The sequence below is a fragment of the Balearica regulorum genome, chromosome 2 (genome assembly GCF_011004875.1).
Source record: "Balearica regulorum gibbericeps isolate bBalReg1 chromosome 2, bBalReg1.pri, whole genome shotgun sequence".
NCBI lineage: Eukaryota > Metazoa > Chordata > Aves > Gruiformes > Gruidae > Balearica > Balearica regulorum.
The window spans coordinates 6246406-6273059 of record NC_046185.1 but is presented as its reverse complement, the minus strand read 5'-3'; the positions used below and the strand labels follow the sequence as shown (position 1 = coordinate 6273059).

Sequence of the window (26654 nt, the reverse complement as noted above, 5' to 3'; positions counted from 1 at the left end):
ACGTGAGCCTTCCGCAGGGGGTGCACAAGAAGCTGGGAGGGGACACAGCCAAGACAGTTGACCCAAACTGGCTGGAGGGATATTCCATGCCATATGACGTCATGCTTATTATGTAAGCGGGGGGCAGTTGGCCAGGGAGCGCTGTAACTCAGCAACTAGCTGGGCATCGCTCAGCAGGTGGTGAGAAATTGTGCTGTGCATCTCTTGCTTTGTATATTTTTTTATCATCATTATTGTTGTTGTTGTTATTATTATTACTATTATTATTATTATATTCCTTTTATGTCCTATTATTTTTATCTGAAACCACGAGTTTTACTTTTTTTCAATTCTCTCCCTCGTCCCACTGGGGAAGGGGAGTGAGCGAATTGCTGTGTGGTGGTTTTAGCTGCGAGCCAGGTTAAATCATGATAGCGTTTGAGTGGCTAAGTCAAGCAGTGTCCTCCCAGATACTGTGAAATGTCTTCCACTGGTTTTTACAAAGTTCTTTGACATTTCAGCTGAGTCAATGATTAAAATCACAACTTATGAAAAAGAAAATAAAGATCTGTGTTTGTGGAAATACATACATACTAAACAAGGAATATTATTCTGTTCTGTCATATTCCATACAGCCCCCAAAAAGTAAAGGAAATTCAGAACATCTGATCTCTGGGAAGTATTATTGCATTTTACATGCTGATCTTGTCTCCAGTCAAAAATAAAATAAGTAAAGACAGTTCTGAACCGAAATTCCGAAAGCTTTCTTTGAAATAGTACATGCATTTCATTCCTTTTTTTTTTCCTCCTAAAATCAAATAAGACTGAAATTAATTTTGTCATTTCTGATTTGATTAATTCTTCATCATTTGCATCAGATTAATATTACTTTACATTTTCTTGTAACATCATCTTGTGTCTTGTGGAAAGTAAAGTCTGCAAATTCAGTACCCAGTTCTCCATTGCTGGGGTGTGCTTACATTTCCCCTAGTGCTCCTGCCTTGCTTTTCATAGCTTGTGCAAAAAGACCCCATATTCATCTGTGAGCAGACACAATTTTCCAGAAGGTGCTGACCAGAGTTCAGGCTGTTTTCTAACTTCTGTTTCTCTTGCCACTGGACCGCACTGATAGGGAAATGCATCTTATTAAACACTGTTTGGAATGTGTACAATAGAAAGTATTTGTATCAAAAAGTAAAAGTATTTATGCAATAAAAAGTATATACAAAGCAAAGTATGCCAATTTCTGTTCAAATGGCCTAGAATCAAGTGCACTATTTCAGTTTTAAATTCTAATTTTTCAGATTTACATTTACATCATTGGTTTAGCTTTTACAAGCTGCAATAATAGTTATAACTGAAGTTTCCAGCATTCTTGTGATGTACTTCCATAATATTTAACCATTTAGCCAGAATGCCAGATTGAATGATCTGGATGCCCCATCTCACTTAAAATTCTCTGGAAAGCACAAAATCTAATATACTGTGATATCCCAGTGTGCTTCTCTTTGTCCTCTCCCTGCTACTAAATTGTCCCTGAACGGAGCCAGCAAGCAAGGAGACAGACAAGTTACCTATTTTATTGCGTGATGAAAGAGGCAGAACTCCTTCTTTAATAAGAATGAAAGCAAAAGCTTATGAAAATAAATTAGACTTCTTTGTAACACTAAAGGCTGCCTCAGCCCTATGATATTGTTTCCTAAGAATTCAAAGAATGCTGTATTCTGAAATAATATAGAAAAAGGCAACTAATAAACCAGAGAGTTTTAAAACACCATTTCTACGGTGAAAGGTATGCTCAGTGCAACTTCTAGGCAGATAATTGAGGTTTTTTCCATTTAATGCCGGGGTGGGGGGGGAAGATGTTATTCCATATTTAACCATATCTAGGGTTATGCAAGAGGAGGGGAAAATAAAGAAAAAAACCCCACAACCCAGAAGCAAATAATCTAATCTGGACATGCACATTGGATTCAGTCGTTTGGGGTTTTTTATACTGAGCCTGTCTCAGCAACCTATCTCCACCAACAAAACTACCCTAGCACCACGAGGAGAAAACATACTGCTCCCTTGATATAGTATTTGATAATTCCAGCTCTGACACCAGAAACTACATGGAGCATATGAACTCAATACTTCCATTACCCAGTTCAACTTCCTTGTCTATTTATCTTAACTTTCATTTACAGAAAAAGCATCCTTCACCGCAAACCAAAAAACCTCACCATAGCACACAATTGGCACAAAAAGGACTCACATCTGTTGTACGTTAAGAAGTTATGAACAGAGATAATATTTAAAACACTTTACAAATCTAAAGGTGTTTTGCTAATGCCACATTGCAAGGATCACATCCAACACGTGAGATTATGTGACAGAGCTGCAAAACCGTCTCTGAACAATCATCATGGACACAGTAGCTTTCTTCTGAGCATGGTGCAACAGTGGAGTGGCACACTTTGGTCTCTCCCATATTTATATCAAATTTGTAAAGTTGTGGAGGACAAGACATCAAAGCAGTAAAAAGAGGCCTTGGAGCATTAAGCAGAAGTGAATTGTGCCAATCTGCTCAAGATGCAAAAAGTTTTATAGACCTTTATTTTTCTGTTTGATTCTCTAGAACATCTTTAGCAGCTCATCTGGGACCAACAGACCTGTTTATCCTCTTATTCTACACCCATGAAAACCCAAAGCAACTTCATCATACAGAGATAATGACGTTTTCTCTGTGCAGAGCCATTCTGTAAGTATAGATTCGGGCAGCTGTCCTTTTCCCAAGGGAACTCCTATGAAAAGACAAGTGTGATGCGCATAGCACATCAAGAGTCAGAATGAGTTTTAGCTGTGAGGAATCCTGTGGGATTTTATTTTCTTTTCATTTTGTGAGGTGCACAACTTTCCTGAATATTAATGCGAAAATAATCAGAAATCATCCCTGCTCAACACAGTGGAAACTGCTATAATTTGAGGGGAGGGACTTTTAATCAGAGATGTTCCACTGAGGAAGGATAAAATTAATATTCAATTAAGCATGTTGGAACATTTTCCTAACAAATATTGATAAACTTGCATTTAGTAATTTTTCATATAAGCAAAAAACAATTTTGGGGAGGAATACATTGATGACAATATGTTAAAAAAACCCCAACCAACCTAAAACACCAAGAAAAAAGTGGGAGGGAAAGGGAAGCATGTGAAAAAAGCTTAACTTGTTTCTCCAACTGTTTTAATTTATATCTATACATTACACACACATAGATATGCGTTGAAATGGGAAAAAACAGAAATTTTAAATCTCTTTATGCTCAAATACAAAAAGTTATACAAGGAAGGACAGGTGAGAAACGCTGGCCGCAAGTTCAACACACAGCATTTGATTCACATCAGCTGCATAACTCATAGGACCTATTTTTGATGGCATGCTGATTTTCCAAAACCAGCTGATGTCATGTGTGTCTCATTATCACTGACAGTGAGTACCAATGTCGTATCTTTTGTACCTGTCTTTGTGCTGGCAAAGCACAATGATCACACATTGGGCCAGGACTGAGTGCCGTTCTACTAGGACACTTTCTCCCTTTTCTGTTTAAGAGTCCAGTAAAACAGTACTCTCCGTACTCTAAGATTACTCCTCTCTTGTAGCTTCTGATAACAGAAGTTATCACTGGAAGACATTAGTTTCACATCAGTAAGAGGAAGCCAAAGATGTGTGGTTCAGATCATGTACTTGCCTTGTGTGGGTGCTCATGTTGGCTGAAGGAGTGGATGCCAAATGGGGAGAAGGATCTCAGTATGAACCCATTCTAGCTGAGACATGAAAGAAAGCAAAGGGGTCGTAGGTGAACTATAGGGAGGGTAAGCGCCAGTAACTCTGCCATGAAACTCCTGCTATCAGGAGCACTAAGAAGAAGGGTGAGGAGACCTCTGAGTAGTGGAAACTCGGTGGAGGGACTGGGTAGCTTGGTCACAGTATTGTCATCGTTGTAGCAAAAACTAGTCACAAGGAGAGAGAAGGAGGAGAAGATAGCAGTAATGGATGATAGGAGTAGATGCTGGTCCTAGCAAGATGCAGAAGATTCCCAGTTTTTTCAGGTGAGGTTGATCTACACAGATATGTAGAATGAGTGATCTAGTGCACAAATAAAAAAATATGGTTATCAGCACTTGAGTTGATGATATACTGATTTACCAGTGTATGTCAACATATTATTCCACAGGAAAGTCAACGTGTAGACTATTCTTCATAACAGGCACAGCACAGAGGGTCTATCTGACCTAATGCAGATGTTTATAATGTCAGCATTTACAAATAAACAAATCACCCCAGGCACCCTTGTCAGCATGGGTAATGATGGGTACAGGACAGTCGATCTCCTTTCATGCAGATATTGGTATTTGGTCAGATAAATTGTGCCTTTACCTCCACCAGCTACGTTGATGAGACCTGTGACAGCACAGGGATCCCATGACAACTTCCCAAATGGGGATATCTGTGCAATGGACACCTAAAGTTAGGTAAGAGGAATCCCAGCCCACCTGTTTTTTATGTGCATCCCAAGACAACTCACCCTTTCACCATCCAGAAGCAGGTGCACTCTGAAGTTCATTGATTCATTAAGAACGATCTCTTCGTTTCTGTACAAAATCTGAAATATTCTGCTGTAAACGTTGTTTTCATGAACGCAGGCTGAGCAAAGGCTGGAATCACCTGCACAAAACACAGACAGATTCCTGGTGTGATTTCTGCAGGAAGATTATTTTTTTCTCCTACGTTTTCCCTCCAGTATTATCTAGGCCAGTTGTATTAGTACTTGTAATTCAATACTTGCATTCTCAATAATTAATGGTAATGGAGCAGATCGTTATTGCCAGTTGCAGGTTCCCAAACATGGTATTTAAAGAAAATAAATGTTAAACTGTAGGCAGGCTGGGTTTCAAAATAAGAATAGCTGACCCTGTGACAGCACTTACCCTATTAACTATTTCTAATGAAAGCTAAAACATCAAATGTCTTCTAGGGACGTTTTCTACCCAGCACCATGAGCACTGTGGGTGTATACCTGTGAAATTTCATCTTTTAACTGTAATGGGCATCTTTCAGAAGAGGGAGTTTTCTTGTCATCTCTGGTGCTCCCAGAAGTTAATACCCAGGAGGGAGCACAATAGCCAATCAAATAGATCTCGAATCTTCCTCTGCCTGGAAGTGCAGAGGCATCTTAAGTTAAAATACAGAAAAAGAAAAAAGTAGCCATTTTTGCAAGATGCCAAAAATCCTGTGTAATCCCTCAGGCCCTTGACCAATGTGAGAGCTGCCATTATGGCCCATACAATTGGGATTAATCTGAGGAACTCAAGAACCAAACCCCTAAGTTTCTCAACATTGAATTCAGTCAACAGCTTCATCTGTGTGCTAATGTATCACATCAGCACAAATGAACTTCACATAAACTCAGGCGGGATTTGTCCTTCCTAACTTTTAGATGCCTACAGTGTACATGTTTTGGTTACAATGGAGCCTATGGAATTTAAGACATCATTCATCTGACAAAAAAAAAAAAAAGTGCGTGCTTCAGATTGAGACAAATTTTTGCTTGAAGTCCAATGCTTATTGAGTAATTCTTCTTTCGCTAACAGGAAAACAGTGTGACTTGCTTAACTGTAGAAACCCACACTGGAGGCAACAACATTTACTACAGTGAATTCCTTGCAGACGAGTCTGCAACGACTCTGTGACTATTTAATGAACAACTGGGCACCAGAGTTAGATACTTTTAAGTTGTGTCTCGGCTGTTAATCAGAACCCCCTGCCAATTCTACTTCCACAGCCCCTGAGAAACAACTTCTTGCAAAATTTACTCATAGCTAGTTTTTGTCCCTTTCCAGCATTCAGTGCTGTAGGAATCTGACCTTTCGAAACATAGTCCTTTAGCAAATGATATTTTGGAACTATCCTGACAATGTGTTTAAAAAAGGTGCACCAGTATCAGTCCTTCAAAGAGTGACAGATCCCTGATCATCACCAGGAAGGCAGCAGGCACATGTTTTTTACAAAAAATAAGTTTTTCAGAAGGTACTTCCGGGAATTTGTGCTTTTGCAGAATTGTTTTGTGTCCATGCACTGTGATAAGATAAAAGTCCAGGTCAGAAAGTCTTAGGGACTGCTGGTTCATCAAGAGTTTCAAATCAGGACAGGTCTATTCTGCTGTGCTAAAGATACTGCTTTGCTTTTCAATGCAAGAATCATACATAATTTGCAATCAGAAGTCAGTGAGCCAAGACTGACAGAGGACTAAAGATTTCCCAAGGTAAAGTTTGGTGAGGGGAAAAAAAAATTTAAAAAAGAGAAAGGACTTAAAAAAAAAAAAGTACTAAAGGCTCCGGTAGACAAATGAATGGAGTTTCGTCATTATAATGATTGTTTTTCATGGTGCTGGTCTGCTGGAACTGGAATAGTGCAAATGAAGAAGTACCTTTTAAAAAAAAAAAAAAAAAACAACAAAAAAAAAACCCAACACATGGAGCAGGCGAAAGAGTTGATTCAATACCAATAAGATGAATAATTAGCAGGATCATAGTGCTGTCACCCAGGCTACATTCAAATAATTTTCCTGTTTCTGACTTTTACCAAGCACACCCAGGAACAGCCCCAGTGTTTCACACTGCTATTGCCTTCCCATCACACATCCTGCACAATAGTTATGCATAAGTCCAGGCAGTCTAGATAAATACACATTTATTTCCGTGTGCTACACCAGTTAGGCTAGAATGTTTCAGCCTGATTAGCTCTTCAAAAGCATGCAGTCATATTTATTTTAATTTAAACCTCATCATATTAGAGACACTGCAAAAATCATATTAGAGATATAATGCATTCTTATTCCTAGCTGGCAGACAAAGGAAGCTTTATGTTATTTGATTTGGATATTGATATACTGGTACTCTTCTAGGATGGAAAGTTTAATGTCATTTTCTTTTCAAACACACTCCTGCACAGACCACTCCTAGTGTGTAATTGCTTTAGGAGCTAGATTTGCAAGGTGGCATAAAGAGTCATTTCTCTTGTTGGAAAGGTCAAAGACAAAGACATGCTACAATGCTTAGGGGTATCTCAGATCAGTCTGAGTGAATATGATACTGCAGGGCCAAAAATCGCTCAGTTTTAAGCAGAGAGATCTACCTTTGCAGAGATCTGGCAGAGAACTATAGCAGATGAGTGCCTGATCATCTCCAAAACACAACCCACCCCTGCCTATTTCAGTGGCCACAGCCTGCTTCTTTCTCTCTTAAAGTATGGCATAAGGCTGTGGAAGAAGTCTTCTTAGACGAGCACTTGGCAGCATGAAGATATCTTAGTACTGCTGACAGCAATGCAGGCATCCTGCTTCTCAAAGCAAAGGGGAATAACAACATCTCCATAGATACTGCCCTTCAGGCGGTAGCACTCACTGATGTATTCTGTGCTTTAAGGTACACACAGGGACCAGGCTGTATGACTGTACTTGAGCTTCTTTCACTAACAAGAACTGGTATGTGCATCAAAAATGCTCTTCCTTAGTCTACTCCATGAAAACATCATTATCCTGGTGACTTTTACAAGCTTCCTCTTGTTCCTGGGATACCTTCTGACACTGATGTCTCTCTAAACCCACAGCCCTGTCTGCTAACAGGCAGTGGCAATAAGGTTGGCATTTGCCATGGCTGACATTGTCCAGAGAGGGTCTCTGGCAGGAGACATAGCAGATGTACCCCCGTGTTCACAGAAGCACCTCTGTCCTTTGGCACAAAGCACAGGCTGGTGTGAGAGAGAAGCTTGAAACTATAGGCTTTCCCAAATTTACTTCTAGCATAACCTCAGTTACGCAGACAGCTCTGAGCTATGCCTGCACTGCTCAGCAGTCACATGCAGTCCAAGGAAGAGAGACATAATGTCTGGAAACTTCTGGGAGCTCTCACTCCCTGGGGAGAGCTGGAGCTAAGACCATATTGACCTGCATTTAGCTCTTTATTCCACAGTTTCAAAGGCTTGAGCTTTGGTGAACTCAACAAGAAAAGTCCAATTTTCTGGTAATAAGCTTTTGTTCAGTAAATTTCCTTGTTACAAGATATATTTGTGACACTTGCAATGTCCCTTAAGCTAGAAGGAATCCTATTTTTCTGTCTCCTTTTCCTAAGTGGCTATTCCATTTACTGCTTATCTTCTTTGTGTTGAATAGGTCTTCAAATTATCTGGAAAGCAAAAGAGCTCTCAGGGCTGTACGAACCATTGCTAGCAAGAACAGGACAGCTGAGCTCCACAGCCATTCATTTAAGAGAATGAGAAAAGCCTGGCTGCATATCTCTCTTTCTATTCTTTCCACAGGAAGTATGCTGCCATCCAACCATCATTGCAAGCAATCCCTTTACAGACTACTGAGTAATGGTATTTTTAAAAAAGGAAGGGAAGAAAGGCTCTTTGCAATTGTGTAAGCTTTCATAAACATAGCATAGCCCACCTGTACAGATCAGTCAGTATATCATGTCCTGCTTTCCCACTGTCTCCATATCCAATTTAGCAAGCTCCCTCAAATACACTTTAGTCTACCTAATCTTCCCATCCAGGACTTTCTATAGATGGAGATTTCTAAATGTTATCACAGCACATCATACAGAAGTTATTCATCCTTTTAAAGAATCAGAGAGAGGCTTTGCTATTTAGATCCTGGATGCCCCTGAAAACGTGTCCAGATAATCTTACAAGGAAGGAACTGATAGATAGGTGACCTGTAAACAGATGTGTTACTGAGCTCCAGACTAATTGAGTGAGAATAGGAACTATATTGTTCTGACAACCACTGCCAGTAGGAAAGCATTGAGGTGGGGGAGAAGGTGTCTGTGGCAGATGTGCACAAGCCTCTGAAGAATAGACTAGACTAGACTAGTTTTGCGTGAAACCTCAGAGCGTATAATGAGAGGATAGGAAAGTAGCAAGGAGTAAGCAATGGATAAGAAAATCTGGTTTAATGTCTTCAAGAAAAAGCACTGGACCCTGAAGGACACCACCAGAAACCAGAGTCCCCTACAGAGACGTGACATGTGGTCAAACTCACTTAACTATAGCTTTGCTGTTGGTAGTAGGTACAATTTGCTAAAGTTGATAATGAAATCAACTTTAGTTGACTAATGCGCTAGTCTCTTTGTGTTTTAAAGGGTGTGATAAGCCAGAACAGCTGACCCTTCTATTTGAAGGACCCACTGATACATCAACTGAAAGTATTGCCTGGCCAGACTGAGAGCATCCTTCAGCTGGTGCAAAGCTGTCACAGGAACCTAAGTTTTTCTGAATTTCAAATGTTCTCATTTGTGTTACTTCCCCCAGCAGCACCCTCACAACACTTCTGTTCATGTGGGGAGAGGAAGACATTTCTAGGGAAAGGTAATCAGAGGTGTTGATAATATTCTGCAGGTCAGAACTGTTCCCCCAGCCTTTCTTAGATCCTAATACACACACCAGGTAGATTAGCATTTCTTCTCCAAAGCTCCACTGGCCAATTATCCCAATTGTCCTCTCCAGATACAGCATTTTCTTCATTTTTCAAATCTGAGTTTTTATAGCATCCTTCCTCTGCTTTCATCATATCTAAATTATCTCCCTTCCTCCCTTTAAATCTCCTTTATTCGAACCATCCTTTAGTCACTTCTTTTTAACCTCTATAAAAATGGTTTGAGAACTTTCATAGTTGTTCTATGTCAATAACATTTCCACAGAGCAAACAAGCAATGAACTCACCTTGGCAGAATCAACTGCCAATGACGCGCATATCTCAACCTCTCATTTCTGTCAAGGAGACACTTTGAAATGGCAATGCTTTGGTGTAGCTGAGACTTGATGATGAATGATTTCCCCAGAGCCACCAAAGTCATATGAACCCTTGCTTTTGCAAAGCAATAGGATTGGCCTTTTTTTTTTTCCCCCTCTGCAATTTGTTTGGCATGTAAGTGATTAGCATGCTCCAATCTTGACAACCAGATTCTTTCCATAATTACATTTCTTATTGTGCTTCCTCCTGACATCTATAACTGCCAAAGAAAACTGGAATATATGTTAAATAACTAACATGTTCAAAGATGGTAGGCATCCTGGTCTAAGATGCAGATTTGCCCAAGAGTATTGGTATAATCTGACCTTTGAGAAATGATGGAGGTTTTTTGTATTTATTTTTTCAGGATTTTAAAACATATAAATGCCCAATCACACAGCCCCTAACTCAGAACTCTTGCATCAGGTAATGTTCCTATGATAGGAGGGTACCTTCAAAGCTATGAGTGAAAGGCAGAAGGTTTTAGAGAGTGTATGAAGAAAAAACAACAGTTAGAAAGGAAGAGGTTCTCAGTTGTAGTACTACAGAGACTATGCACAGCGAATGTGATCATCATTACATCAATTTGCAATACTTTTTAACTCTGCTTCCAAGAGGTGGCAGAAGCATGAAGAAAGCCTTGGAATTAGGTCTTTCATTTATTTAAAAATCTACTACCTTGCTAAGAATAACTTTAAATAATGTTATATTTCCCTACCCAAGAAAGAGCATGAGACCTAAATGAAATGTGAAAAACTCTGTTCTCCAGAGGAAACACAGTGAAACCTCCTTCACAGCAAATTTGCTCCTACACAACTTTTCTCTAAGTCTGTGGGTCATAACTATAGCTTTGCTGAGAATTACAGGGGAAAACATCATACTTATGCACCTGTATTACCTCTGCTTTTAGTATACTTCAACTTCTGGGTTTGACAAAGAAAGAGCATAGATAGGATTTACCCTGACTCTGTCCTCTATTCAGTAGTCCAGAGAAGTAAGATGAATTACTGGGTTTTTTTTTCAAAATGATCAATTCCTTCTCCAAGTGATAGAAGAGCCAACGAGAAGTGCCATGCTGGACCTTGTTCTCACTGACAAGAAGGGGCTGGTGAGGAATGTGAAGCTCAAGGGCAGTCTTGGCTGCAGTGGCCATGAAATGGTGGAGACATGGACTTGATGGATGGACCACTCAGTGGATAAGGAATTGGCTGGATGGTCACACTCAAAAACTTGTGGTCAACGGCTCAATGTTCAAGTGGAGATCAGTGACAAGTGGTGTTCCTCAGGGGTCAGTACTGGGACCAGCACTGTTCAACATCTTTGTCAGCGACATGGACAGTGGGATCGAGTGCACCCTCAGCAAGTTTGCCGATGACACCAAGCTGCGTGCTGCAGTCGACACACTGGAGGGAAGGGATGCCATCCAGAGGAATCTTGACAGGCTTGAGGGGTGGGCCTGTGCGAACCGCATGAAGTTCAACAAGGCCAAGTGCAAGATCCTGCATATGGGTCAGGGCAATCCCAAGCACAGCTACAGGCTGGGCAGAGAATGGATTGAGAGCAGTCCTGAGGAGAAGGACTTAGGGGTGCTGGCTGATGAAAAGCTCAACATGAGCTGGCAACATGTGTTTGCAGCCAAGGAACCAACCATGTGCTGGTCTGCATCAAAAGAAGCATGACCTCCCCCTCTACTCCACTCTCATGAGACCCCACCTGGAGTACTGTGTTTGGCTCTGGGGCCCCCGACATAAGAAGGACACGGAGCTGTTGAGCGAGTCCAGAGGAGGCCACAAAGATGATCAGGGGGCTGGAGCACTTCTCCTGTGAGGACAGGCTGAGAGAGTTGGGATTGTTCAGCTGGGAGAAGGCTCTTAGGAGACCTTATAGCAGCCTTCCAGTACCTGAAGAGGCCTACAAGAAATCTGGAGAGGGACTGTTTACAAGGGAAGTAGTGACAGGACAAGTTGTAGTGGCTTTAAACTAAAAGAGAGTATTCTGTGAAAATAAGGAAGGGGGAAACGTGACAACTCGGTCCTGACACTCTGCTCCTGGAAAGATTACATACCTTCCTATCCCCCACACAAGGCAGAGAACAAAGTTAGTTATATTTTTTTATTCTAAATATAAAATTACAACTCCAGGGACTATGGCATTTTAGAAAGTTGACATCAGGTTTGCATCCTGCTTTCTCCAGAATTATCTCTCTAGAGTTTACTGAGCATTGTGTGAGAGATCTAAAATGAAGAGGGAATGAATATGCAGTCAGGAAAAAATCCATATGGAAAACAGATCTAACTGCAAATCTAGCCTCTGTAATGCCTTTATGGCTATAGCATTGAAAACAAGGTAATTTCTCAATTGCTGGCAACTTCTTGAATCTCTCTTGCTGTCTCAGAAAAGCAATATTATTATGCTGCTGTTCAGGTAAATGGAAAAGCAAGATTCTACTAAGTTTTGCTTTAATGACAGAGATGCTCTTCAATAATGAGGGGAAATCAAGATGTTGCATTTGTAAACAGAGCTTTACTGTAAATATTTCTTTATGAATAACAGCGCACACTTAAACATTTGTATTTCAGATTAATTCAGAGCCACAAGAAGCATATCATAGTCTCTGTGCTTGGGTTCCCACACAAAAAATCTCAGACATATGACACCTTTAAACATAGATGGGTTCATTCTCCCAGGTCACTCGTGCGCAGACGGATGAAGGGCATTGCAAATGCACTCACTTGAGAAAGAGCTGTGAGCGTTTTGAAACCTTCCTACCCACAAACCTTATGTTACTACCCACGCAGACATGTTGTATCAGTGGTTCATGTGGTCTTTCTTAATCTGCTTCAGTGGAAAGTCAACTGTTGGTAAATCACAGCAGAAGGCAGTTTAAACTGAGCTAGATGTCCTTGCCCTGAAGCGAATTGGAAGCAATCACATAGTCTATTAACATAAGGTGAACAGGGAGGGAGATAATAAAAGGCTACAGATAGTATTGCCTTTAAAATCTCAGTCTGGACTAGTTGTAACCCACCTATGCGTAATCGGAGTGATCTCCACAGCACACATATTCCTGGTCGGTACTGTCATAAACATAACCCAAATCTATCTAGTGGATGACTACCTCCCTCACCCACCCAGACACATACTTTGGGCTCTCCTGTCTCTCGGTCTTCAGCATCTGAAACTCCCACTAGCCTCACAAGGAGAGTTGGTTCTTTTATAGAATCCCTAAAAAATAGGTATGGATTTTCAAATTTCTAAGTCTTCTTGTCATCTAATTTTTTCTACTATTGCCAGAATTCTTAAACACTCATAGGCCATAATAATTTTGCTATTTTTTAGAGAAAATTAAGACATGTGGGCATTCCTCGAATGAACAGTATGCCATCTTGCTAGAACCTAAGCACCGTACTGCAAAATATAATCAAAGGAGACCAGAAAATCTTGTGCAAATAGCCTTGTATATCTAACTTGCTTTTTTTTCCTTTACCATCTGTCGGAGCCGTATGCCTTCTCAAATAAGAGCTAATTATAGGTCTTCACTGCAACTAATTAAATAGTGGTAACTGTTGCAAACTTCAGTTGGAAATTTCATTTCTTCTTTACAAAAATTCCCCCCAAACCAGACACTGAGATGGGTACCTTTCTCTGCTTTTCTGGGCTTTGGAACACAGCAGTTACAGTTGATGCACACATGTCTTTGTTAACATATGGGAGAAATTCATAACAAGCTGAAGAAATAATAAGAGCTAAAGTACAATTCCCGCCAAGTACATTAGGAGGGGTGACTTTGTGACAGAAAATGACTATGTCTAATAAATACCAACTGACATATACTGTAGCAAGGCTCTTAGTGTTTTGAGTTTTCCTTCACTGCTCCTGTGCTGTTGTACTGAGTGAAAGAGAGAAAAGAAACAACCCTGTTATAAAATTATCTGGCTTTTAGCACTGAAGAACTGGAGCAAAGAAGGATCCAGTACTGCAACTAATTTTGGAATAGAGATTCCAACACATTTAGAGAACAATAAATCTCCCACTGAGCTCAAAAAAGAAAAAAATTTCACTTTCATGTCCAGCGGGCATTTGTATAAATGTCCATTTGTATAAATGTCAGTTTACACCATTCAGGCCAAGGCTTTATAATTGCCTCCAGTGTCAGTGTCACTCTGCATTGCTGTATAATGCGAAAGGACTGAAGGATAAAAATTAATCCAGTCCTAAATATGGCAAACGAAGAGTTGAGTTGCCTTTTAAAAACCCCAAACACTAAATAGCTCTTTCAGCATCATGAGACTGTGGCAATTTCAGACTGTCATGCTGACCTTCCAGGAATTTTAAAGTTTAGAACTGTTCTGGCAGAAATTAGGATTAAAAAAAAAATAAAATAAAATGGAAATAGCATGTTTTAAGTTCATTAATTCTAGCCATCAGGCACGTGGTTGTTTCCTGCTACACGTTATAACCGCCGCAACCTCTTTGTGTAAATGAGTGGTGCACATAAAAGGAAGAGAACACTTCCAGGATTTCATTTCAGCTAGTCTTTTCCTCTGGCTACCAATGGGAAGATTTCCCTCCACTTTTCTCACCACTGCTCACATAATGTTTTGACAGCTGGAACACCACAAATGTTGAAAGATCCAGACACGTAAGAGTTAAAATACATATAAAAATATGAATATATGTACTTTACAGACATTGAGAGCATGGATATAACATTAGAGTCCACCTGTTATTCCCTCAGTGCAGCATAGCATGTCTGACATCATCTCATCAACACAACAGAAACTGAATCAGAAAAGTCCTGAGCTAAAAATACAGACTTTAAGTCAAACTGGAAATTAAAGATTTTCTAGATGGGGCTGTAACATTTCAAGTCCTCGGATCAATGGTATGGATTGGGAAGTAAATGCTCTCCTAATGTACTATTGCAATGCCTGCTGTTTTCAACAAGGTGATGGATGGAGGTCATACATTTACTGATATTTTATCTTCAGCATCATGGCCAGTTGCACTTTACTCAGAAGGTAAATTTCTGCAAATTAAATATGTAAAACATGATGTGACAGTCCAATAAAAAATCTGACAATAAATCTAATTTGTCAGATGTAAGAGGTAGTCCCTAAGATCTCAATGTAAAATAAAAAGCTTGAGGATTTAGAGTGAAGGACCACTGGAAGGTGGAAGAAGCCACCACTGCTGGTTAGTGTCTCTGAAAAGCCAAGCAAGTTATGTAGGCATTGAAATACAGGTTTCTGAACCCTACTCTGGATCACAAAACTAAACGTACAAAAAAGGCTTCAGAGTCCTGCAGGTTTTTTCCTCTTTGTGTACAGTACCAGTCAGGAGGTGTTTCGTATCCTTTCTATCATCAATCTTCAAAGTTAAGTTGGATACAAGAGATCTGATTCCTCAGCTGCAGCAGCTGCAGCTGAGGATCTTTCATTCTACAGGCTGTAGGTTCAATTTTTAGTGTGATGACCAAGGTGGGTTTGTCACATCCACATTTGCAAGGTGATCTCTCCACATCATGTTCTTCCCCCATGTTCAAGTGGACCTGATAAGATCCCTTGCTCATTCAGGGGAGACCTGATCCTACTGCCCAGGTAGTTTGTGATTCTGACCACTAGATTTTGTATTTGTATACAGTGGGAGAAAGGGTAGAAACACATATAGGACCTTATGTGCCCATAAAACCTATGGAGAACTCGCTGAGTTCCCAGGGCAAGATAATGAGCTAAAAATCAGATGTTCCTCTTCTGACCACAATTCATTCCACAAATTACTAAACAATCTTTGTCATGGAGACCTTTCCATGTACAGAACTGGTTTCCCAAGCTGAAGAAATACAAACCAGCCCCCAGAAAGGCTGTCAACATGATGGAGATTGGCAGAATCAGACCCCAGGTAAGTTATGTTAAGGCCTCATATTTTCAACACAAGTGTCATCACAACCCTTGAATCACACAAGTGGCACTTAGATACTCAAGCAAAACTCTACAAAGAAAAGTACTAACACACATGCACACAAAAATAAATTGCAGTTCCATTTGCTGAAAAACAGTTTCTGTTAAAAATAAAACCAATATCATTATAAAGTAGCTTCCAAATAAACAAACTACATTGCTAATCTGTAATAGGAACTGTTTCCATATAAGCCATAAGCTTAATTGAAACCCAAAATGTTATTCTGTATGGTTTGTATCTTTTAAATATTCCTTTGAGCAGACATTTTAAAACTTCCTATCCAGCTGAGATGTGAGATTGCTCCTTTCCTAGGTCGGCCAACTCTTGTCGGACTAGTGATTTAATTGATGAACTGTCTACAGCTCAGCACAAAAAATGCAATAGAATTATTTTTTTCTTATTCATTTGCTTCTCCAATTAGAATACATCAACCTCTGCCACTGCATCAGTATTTATTTTTATTTTTTTTATTTTTAATTATGCACATTATCTCAACTGAAATCCTGTAGTTTCATCTGGATCACACATGCACATAAATCAGCAAGAGACCAATCATACTTTGTCAATGCATGTCAGGCACAAGCCATTTGGCTTTCTGTCTGGGATTTCGTTAAACTGCATTTCTCTGCCTGTGGTGTGCCAAGAGTATCATTAGCTGTTCTCTTTCTTTGGGCCGTTTTCTGATAAGGCTATTCATCGTCTTCAGTCTGAGTTAAGGGTCATTCAAGACAAGAATCTGTTATCACTTTCTGAACAGTCTGTCTTTTTATTTGGCATAAACTTTGCATATATATCATGGTCCTGCCGTAAGCTCTTAAATGGACTAAGCAATATAAGACAAAGTGTCATGAATCTAATCCTACCTACCTTCCTCAACAAAACCCATCTTAAGTCTTTGAAACTGAAATGGGCCAAATCCCATCTATCCAAAAAATCTCATATAATCTCCCATATAATCAAAATTTTAAATGCCTTTACCTCACCAAGACAAATAAAGCTGCCAAATAAAGTCTTACTACCACCACACTATAGAGAGTAAACTTGCACAAAGTTATGGTAGATTGCTCAAGATGACCCTGCAAATCAATGGCAAAGCTGGGAAAGAACTCACATCTAGTGTGAAGAAAATCCTGTATTTACTACCAAACAGACATACGCACTGCCGTTGTATTAGACATCAAGTTGTAGGGGTATGTGGCTACACTAACACTATTGAGACAGCACTGTGGATTCCTGTGCCATCACTGTCTTCTTGAGAGACATTGGGCAAATCGTGTGGCATCTCTGTGCCTCAGTTTCACACATATTAACTTCTCCTTTGCTTTGTCCCTCATGTAACCAGTCTGTGGCTGCCACTTTGAGCTCTGAATTTTATTACAATACTTGCCACACTGCTCTCAGCTGTTATATCTAACTCAGCTGCAAAATACTGCTGAACCTGGGATGCAAATCTTTAATGGCTTCCACAATAGATAACTTGTGCAGGTATTTCCTTAGATATTTTTTGCCTAGTGACAATCATAATCACAAGTTTTTCAAAAGCTTTAATAAAATTTTGGCTCTTTTTCTTCATCCTCTAAACTTACCCATCAACATTCCTAATAATTTTGGAAGTAAAGATCCCAAGTGCAGTCCATGGAGACAAATACAACTCCCTGACATAAACTGACAATATTCAGGACATATGATCTGCAATATTTGAATTGAAGTCCACGAGGTCATTTTCTAGAGGTATTATTTCTCAGAAAGGTCGTAGAAGACGATAGATCAGGCCTGTGTTGCAGCTCCCTTCCTAGCTTTTAAACTCTTTCCCAAAGAATAATAAAATGAATAGAATGTATTCAAATGGAATAACTTTGGAAACAATCCATCATTTCTGCTACTACATTTGAATTAAGAGAAGGAACACATAAGCGCATTGAAAAAATACTAGAGATCCCAACTAGCAAATATTGCACTAGAATAATCAGAAAAGTACCTATAAAATAGGGTAAGAAGACTCAAAACTAATAGAAACAAAGTCTCTTATCTTTTCAATACTTTCACAAATGCTGGAAACCAAGGAGATGTTGTTTTCCACTAGCCAGGGAATAGTGATTTAGGCTAAGACTGTTCTACAGATATTAAGAAGAAGAAAAAAATTACAGTGCATTCTGCATAAGGCTTTCCACATGCCAATGTACTTGTAAGGATGGCTGTCCTTGAAGATGAGAGCTATGGGAAATCATATAAGAGCCTGTGGATATGAATCATGGGGAAAAGACTAAGAGTTAGCTTGTTCTTATTTAAAATTAATAAAGGGAGTTTAAAGACTTGATGGGAACTTTTCATGCAGGAAAAAAGAATTAAAACCTGTGAGGAAACTGGAAAGCATCCAAAATAGGTTTGTCAAGAACCTGTAGCAGAAATGGTAGAAAACCTTCATAAATTAGAATGAGAAAAGAAAGGCAGGGCAAGGCAGGGCAAGGCAAGGCAAGGCAAGGCAAGGCAAGGCAAGGCAAGGCAAGGGCAAGGCAAGGGCAAGGCAAGGGCAGGCAAGGGCAGGCAAGGGCAGGCAAGGGAAGGGAAGGGAAGGGAAGGGAAGGGAAGGGAAGGGAAGGGAAGGGAAGGGAAGGGAAGGGAAGGGAAGGGAAGGGAAGGGAAGGGAAGGGAAGGGAAGGGAAGGGAAGGGAAGGAAGGAAAGGAAAGGAAAGGAAAGGAAAGGAAAGGAAAGGAAAGGAAAGGAAAGGAAAGGAAAGGAAAGGAAAGGAAAGGAAAGGAAAGGAAAGGAAAGGAAAGGAAAGGAAAGGAAAGGAAAGGAAAGGAAAGGAAAGGAAAGGAAAGGAAAGGAAAGGAAAGGAAAGGAAAGGAAAGGAAAGGAAAGGAAAGGAAAGGAAAGGAAAGGAAGGAAAGAAAAGAAAAGAAAAGAAAAGAAAAGAAAAGAAAAGAAAAGAAAAGAAAAGAAAAGAAAAGAAAAGAAAAGAAAAGAAAAGAAAAGAAAAGAAAAGAAAAGAAAAGAAAAGAAAAGAAAAGAAAAGAAAAGAAAAGAAAAGAAAAGAAAAGAAAAGAAAAGAAAAGAAAAGAAAAGAAAAGAAAAGAAAAGAAAAGAAAAGAAAAGAAAAGAAAAGAAAAGAAAAAGGAAAAGAAGGAAGGAAGATTATAGGTTTTCTCAGGACTAAATCATCACTATTGTATAACAAGCACCTCACTGCATGAGCTGTTCAAACTTCCCTGGTTTCTGGAGAAAGATGTGGAATACTGTACGGGACATGTAGTTTCTTCCTCAGTGTTCCATAAGCAGATACATTTCTTGAGGGATCCATATGCAGCCCATAAGTTTTTTACATCCCTACCTAGATATCTGGATATTCTTATGCACCTTTGTCCACTGTTACTGAATTCAACAGTATTTGGTGTCAGTGAGTTTCAGAGGCCCGTTGTCTTGAAAAAAATTCCCTTTGATGATGTTTAAGTTTGTGGTATTTCTACATCCTGCATACTCCTTTGTTCCTTTTCTATCTGAAAGGTTGAATTCAGACGTCAGACTTATAATTTTTGTTGTTTATAGGAGAGGTGCAGACAAGAAGTCATGAGTCAAAGGAGCTTAGCAGCTAGAGACATTCAGAAATGCAGAGTTTATCCATACAGCATGACAACCATTTTCCATGCAGTAGTTAATATTTAGCTGTTACAGACTTTTTGGACAGATATTTTAGAAACTACAACTAATATTCAGTAGTTTTCTATCACATTGCCCCTCCTGTGTTTTTTCCTGTGCACTGAAGCCAGGTACTTTCACCTTGCACTCCCTACCACATGTCTACTTTATATTTTAAATCACACTTCTATCTGGACAGCTAGTCTTGAGTAAGTAAACAGCAGCAGAGGCTTAACATGTCAATCAAAAACAGCAGATGCAACTTCAGTCTTCAAGAATTTCCATCACATTGCCTCTCTACCAATTTGTGAGCCAATCTTGTAATGATGATAAGAGCTGGAATAATCTTATCTTTGGAAGGTGACAGTGGGAGTTATTGTGAAACCTCTTAACAAAATAAGCTTGAAATAGAAGATGTGCACAGTCAGATAGCTGTTTCACCAGTGTTTTGTAAAGAGTTTGTGCTCCTCCCTATGGTGGGTTGACCCTGGCTGGACACCAGGTGCCCACCAAAGCCACGCTATCACTGCCCTCCTCAGCTGGACAGGGGAGAGAAAATATAATGAAAGGATCATGGGTCAAGATAAGGCCAGGGAGAGATCACTCACCAGTTACCATCATGGGCAAAACAGACTCGACTCGGGGAAAAAAAAAATTATTACCCGTCAAATCAGAGTAGGATAATGAGAAATTAAACCAAGTATTAAAAAACCCCACCTCCCCGCACACCTCCCTTCTTCCCAGGCTCAACTTCACTCCTGATTTTCTCTCCCTCCTCCCCCCAGCAGCACAGGGGGATGGTGAATGGGGGTTGTGGTCAGTTCATCACACGTTGTCTCTGCAGCTCCCTCCTCCTCAGGGGGAGGACTCCTCACACTCTGCCCCTGCTCCAGCCTGGGGTCCCTCCCATGGCAGACAGTCCTCCACCAACTTCTCCAATGTGAGTCCTTCCCACAGGCTGCAGTTCTTCACGAACTGCTCCAGTGTGGGTCCCTTCCATGGGGTGCAGTCCTTCAGGAACAGACTGCTCCAGCGTGGGTCCCCCACGGGGTCACAAGTCCTGTCAGCAAACCTGCTCCAGCATGGGCTCCCCTCTCCATGGGGCTACAGGTCCTGCCAGGAGCCTGCGCTCCAGTGTGGGCTTCCCATAGGGTCACAGCGTCCTTCAGGTGCATCCACTTGTTCTGGCGTGGAGTCCTCCAAGGGCTGCAGGTAGATATCTGCTCTACCATCATGGTCCATGGGCTGCAGGGGGACAGCCTGCCTCACCACGGTCTTTTCCATGACATGCAGTGGAATCTCTGCTCTGGCACCTGGAGCACCTCCTACCCCTCCTTCTTCACTGACCTTGGTGTCTGCACATTGTTCCTCTCACATCTTCACATATCAGACACTTGGTCTGTGGTAATAAGTAAATTACATGTGACTGGGTTAAAATCCTGCCTCCATAGTCCTAAAGCTGGATCATTAATACACATCTCCTCACCCAATACTCTTCTATACCCAAACCTATGCAAAGGCGAAGTATCCTGGTTGTCTGAAGCATTAAGCAGCCAACAGATCTTTCTGGAGCCACAAATGTTTATTAGAATCTCAGGACTTTTGGAAAAGTGGTCAGTTCAGTAAACTAGCACCAAAATAAAACAATTACGATCTATTTTTCTTTGAAAAAGAATTATATTCTTTCTCTTTTTTCTTAGTTGTGGCTGAAATTCTGCAGAGGATAAAGGCAGGAAGATTCTTTGCAGGATCCTGCAGAAACTCTGTCTGAATCAGCCAGAATTAGGGCTGAGCAGCTGACTGAATCTGAATTTCCACAACCAAATGAATAATTTAAAGTACACTAACATCAACACCTGGTAAATGTTTCTTTAATATCTTGTTGCCATTTTCTTAATTTCTACACTTCTCTGGCTGAAATTACTGAAATTTAACCAGCTTTCCTTCATACTTTTAATAAGGACTTTGACATCTTTTTGAGAAAATACTCTGTCAGGAAAAGAAATATAAGTGCACCAGTTTCAAGCAAAATTTCATCTAAAGCTGGGTCAGCACCTCTGAAGAGAGCTCATGTTGGAACAGCAGTTCTTTCTTCAGTGCAGCTGTGCTTTTTCTGCTCGAGAACATTGTTGAATCATTTACGATTGGGTCATTTCTGGGAACTCTCAAAATATACAAAAAAGTTTTCAGCTCAAGCTTGCAGGCTTTAAAGAGCAATCCCTACTGGAGTGTTTTTGTTTCTTTTTTGCTACAATCTACTAAGATGTTTTGTAAGGTTGAACTCTTCCAAGCTGAGGATGGCTTTTCCCTTCATGCTGTTCCCTTTCGGCAGCAGTTGTATAGTAAGGTCTACCTTGTACTCAGATTGTCACAAAACTTGCAACAACAAGGAGTCCCTGATCATCTGGTGAAAAGAGGAAACACTTTGATCAACTCACCAGTCACATCTGTTACTCATCCTTTAGCTTTTCACTTTTTTCACCCCACCTTCTGATCTTCTAAATCAAGGACATTGCTCAGGTCCCCTTGGCCTATGTTGAACTATATTTGCAGAGATGGGAGTGATATCAAAATCAGGTGCCTTCAATGTGAGGTTTGGGTGGGAGGAGAATAAACTTTTCAGTGGACTATAAAGTATGTGAGCCCTATGACTAATCCCCATGGAGGCACTATTCCTTCTTGAATTCTTTTAGGGAAATAAGATGGAATTTGATAATTTCTTGTTTGTACAGAAACACCACCAACACACTGTTTACTTTTCTCCTAGTGATGGATCAGTCACTTGAATCAAGAAATATAAGTGAATGCAATCAAATTTCTGTGCAGGAATAGGCTGGCTACCTCAGATGTCTGCATTCCCCCTTTTCCGCAGGCTGCTGATAGACCTAAAGGCTTAAAGAGCAAGGAGGGGTTTTATCCTTTTTATCCATGATTACATTCTACATCACAACTCAGACTATGAAGCATGTATTTAGTGTATGGTGATCACACTGTATGAAATAGAAGTACCTCTTCCCATACTTCCCCAAGTTTGTATTCACCATCTTGTTTTGCTGTATGAGTATAGTCATTAGGCTTTTGTTTGCAATCACCAGACAAGCAACCTCACAGACACAAGCAAGCACTACACTCAGTTTAATTCACTTGTTTTATCATTAATTGGCTGGCTAACGTGAAATTTATCCCCTAAGACCACCCACATCCTGCAAGTGAAGACTACGTCAGGGAGCGTTCTTTCTTCTGAAGATGCTTGTCACTAATGAGCCTCAGATTCCTTCCTTGCATAAGCCAATTTCCCATTCTGCATAGCAATTATGTAAATGAAGGTGAAGTTCCTGATAACTTCCATTGGTTGCTCTCGGCTCACGATTAAAAAGATAAAAAACATTAAATAACTTTCATTTCAGTCTAGGGAAAGAGCTGGCTACCCAAACTAAAAAATAAAAATAATTTTTAAAAAAGGACATTTTAAATGGGCTTTTCTTTTTATCCCAAAAGGGTAACAATAAATGGATGAAAACCCACCTCCAGATGATACTGTTCAGAGTTTACTCCATTGTGTGTCGTCACTCAATTTCAGCAGCTAACTGCTGCCAAAACCAGGCACTGTGCAATGTAAACAGTGAGCAACATTCTAGATAAAATCTCTTTGATATGACACGAAAGCCTTCAACATTGCTTGAATGGTTTAGAGGCAATCCATCACATGAACATTTTTATGGCCTTCACCACATCCTCACAGGGTGAGTTTCTCACCTTCTTTGTCCCTCACAGTGCTGATTGCAGATATTGTTCATGCCCCGTTTACAGGTGGGAACTCAAGGCAGAGCATGACTTGGGCTTGTCTCCTCAGGAGTATTCAATATAAACCAATGTAAATCAGCCCTTTGAGGGACTTTGAAGATCTAAGTGCCTTGCCTAACATTGGAGAGAAAGCATCTTGGAGAGTAGGAAATTGAAGACAGGTCTCACAGTTCAGCAACAGTCTAGACTCCCTGTTCTCTTCCTCTCTTCCTGATTTTGTAGAATCTTCTCTTACCGGAAATCAAAAGATGCAACAATTTGCAGTTTAATTTGGTTTCATTAAAATCTAAAGCCTAATTCAACAAAAAATAACCCCAGCTTTCCAGTTATAATCCACAAACAAGACAAATTCATTACAGAAGTCTAAAACTCTGCTTTTACTTTCTGTGTGCAACACAAGCATGAAAGCACAGTAATTCCTTGGATCCTGTCAAAAGTCCTTTATAGTCTCTTCTAATCTAAATCTTGAGACTCTGAGCTCTGGTGAGTATATTTTCAATCAAATATTATTATGCCTAGTAACACAGAGATCCTTATTGTGTTATTTGTACAAGAGATTTTTCATCTCCCACGAATATAATACCTACTTTATTAGTGGTTGAATGGAGTTATTACACTACTTCCCACTACTTAAAAGGAAGGGAATTAAACTTTCATATTTCTGAGTAGGTCACGTGGTGAAAACTCAAATCCTAACTTCCACACACATCTTAGAACAGAGCCTCTGGATGAGGCTCCCCAAATCCACATCATACCAGTACTACCACCAGTTGCACCCACTAGCCTTGAATAAAATTTTTAGCGTGGGATCTGTCATGTCTCATTTTAGTCACAGAAAAGGCAGGCAACTAATTTAGGTTGATTTTTTTTTTTTTTAAATAATCAGTGGAGAGAAATCAAGACCAAACAGGAGAAAATCACTGTAACCTAAAATTCATCCTTCAGATATGTGGAATTAAGTCCTTCCAGTGTTATATATGAAGGAAACTTGCACTATAATCTTAAGTTACTCAATATGACTCTAAGGCTACTCAAGTGTGCAATTATTGCTAAGATCATGTAAGAAACTCCCTTTCCTCCTCCTGAGATTGTGAGTTGAAGTCCAATGCCAAGACCAGCAGACAGAGATGCAATAGATGATTCAACCCTATCAGGGGTATGGTAGAAACTGGAGACATATTTGCAAAACTTGGGTCAAAGCTGGGCTAAAGATCTTCAGTACATTTTTGTGCTTCATAGTACAGACATAAGCTCTTGTTTACCTGACAAGAACTTGGCCTTTAAGCTGAGTTAACTCACAGTAATAAGGCATGCTGAGATGCGCAGAAGGAAAGTGCCACATAGAAGTGGCAAGACCTAGTAGCTGTTAATGAGCAAATACCAAAAATCATTAATCAATGTATTTGAGCTGTATAAAATGAAATAGTTCTTTTTCTCCACATTTTTAATTGGTTTGCTCTGTTGCTTCTGAAGACATAAACATGGATCTTCCTCCATATACATGACAGGCATTAAGCTTAATTTTCCCAGAAAGTGAAAGAATGTTGTCCAGCAAATAGGAAGATGTCATCTGCCTAAGAGCAGCCCTGAGGTGAAGAAGATGTTAAAGAGAAAATTTCCACCAAGGTAGTTTCTGGCTGCATGTATTATGCTACCCAGGCACTGTGCGGAAGGGATGTAGCTAAGCTGGTAGGAGGAGTGATTTTTTGCTGTTTGAGGCTTAAATCTCTTTCCTTCTGGATAGCCCTTAACTGTATACTCATCTCATCTTATCTCTGTTTCATATTCACAACAAATTGTGTATCCACAGTGTCTCTTCAGCTCCAAGCTTTGATGGGCACAGAGGGCCATGGAGCAAGTGAACTATTGCAGTCTCCTGCGATGGGGTGGCAACTTGAGCTCCAAGGAAGCTCTGCATTCAGCTCTGTGCTCAGCATGTGATTCCTGGACCTGGTTCCAGAGGTGTCCATCACACACAAGGCATCAGATGCTCTGAGAGGAGTCTCACGTGTTGGAGTTCAGGTGACTTGACAATAGTTTTGATGAGCATATAAAAGAAGTAGTTTTATATATTCCTTTGCACATAATAAAAGAACAGGTCCTAGAAACCTCTCCGCTCCCTTACTGTGCCACCTGCACTGGAATGCTTAGGACCAATACCCTCCACCAAACTAACCCTTTTTTCTCGCTGTGAAGGACTATGGGACTGACTACACTACAGAGCCACTGACTGTATTCAGATTGTGAAAAGCAGAAGCTGGTCTACTGCTGCAGATTTTCCAAATACATATTAGCTATTTCTGGCAGGTTAAGGTGTAGAGGTGGAGGAGAAATATCTTCATGAGCAGAATTGTTCTCCTAATTTTGGATGTGATATAGCAGTTATGATGATGTTGCAGCATACTTCCCTTTAGGACATAAGCCATATTCAAAACCCTCGCATCTAGAAGAAAAGTCAGTGGGTTTAATTACATTAACAGACTCCCAGATTACTGTTATTATTGCAATTCATTATGCAGTACATGGTAGAAATAGTAGGTCAAACATTTCCTTCTTTGGATCCATTATATTACTCTCTAAAATGTGAACCGACGATAAAAGTTTCAAGACCATAAATAATTCTCTGCTCTCCTACACTGTCACATATGTCCAAGAATATCAAAGTTCTTTATATCAAGTAATTAAGTTTCACAATGCCCTTATGTTACAGATACAATTAACCCCATTACACATATGGGGAAACTAAAACAGAGGGCAGCTGATTGCTCAAACTCAAAGATGGGAAAAAGAGCCCAGCAATCATAGGAATTAAGGACTAGTAAATCCTGCTGGGTCCTCAAATCCTCCAGCTATCATATGCCACACAGGCACATTTATAACTGCAATATAGCTCAGTGCTACAAACACTCAGGGTTTTTTGCTTCTGTTAAGCTCTGTTCTGAGGTTTTGCTTCTGGTATTCACTGGCTTGAGTGAGTACATTGGACGTGGGGTATTGGACATATACATTGGTTACTATCCATATGTGCCATAGTTTCATTTCTGTGTTCTTGTGCTGCTTTTGGCTGGGATAGAGTTAATTTTCTTCATAGTAGCTCATATGGTGCTATGTTTTGGTTATGTAACTAAACCAGTGTTGATAACGCAGGGATGTTTTAGTTACTGCTGAGCAGTGCTTACACAGAGTCAAGGCCTTTTCTGCTCCTCACCCCACCCACCAGTGAGTAGGCTGGGGGTGCACAAGGAGTTGGCAGGGGACACAGCTGGGACAGCTGACCCCACTGACCAAAGGGATATTCCATACCATATGACATCATGCTCAGTATATAAAACTGGTGGAAGAAGGAGGAAGAGGAGGACATTCAGAATGATGGTGTTTGTCTTCACAAGTAGCCGCTACACGTGGTGGAGCTCTGCTTTCCTGGAGATGGCTGAACA

General features: G+C 40.2%; 1 protein-coding gene across 1 annotated transcript in view; it reads right to left on the bottom strand.

The window, feature by feature from the left end:
* FAM135B (family with sequence similarity 135 member B) overlaps positions 1-26654 on the bottom strand; it is a 210309-nt gene that overhangs the window by 70742 nt on the left and 112913 nt on the right. The window contains exon 4 of the mRNA XM_075743262.1: positions 4548-4687. Within this exon, the coding sequence (XP_075599377.1) occupies positions 4548-4687 (140 nt within the window). The remainder of the gene's footprint in view (positions 1-4547; positions 4688-26654) is intronic.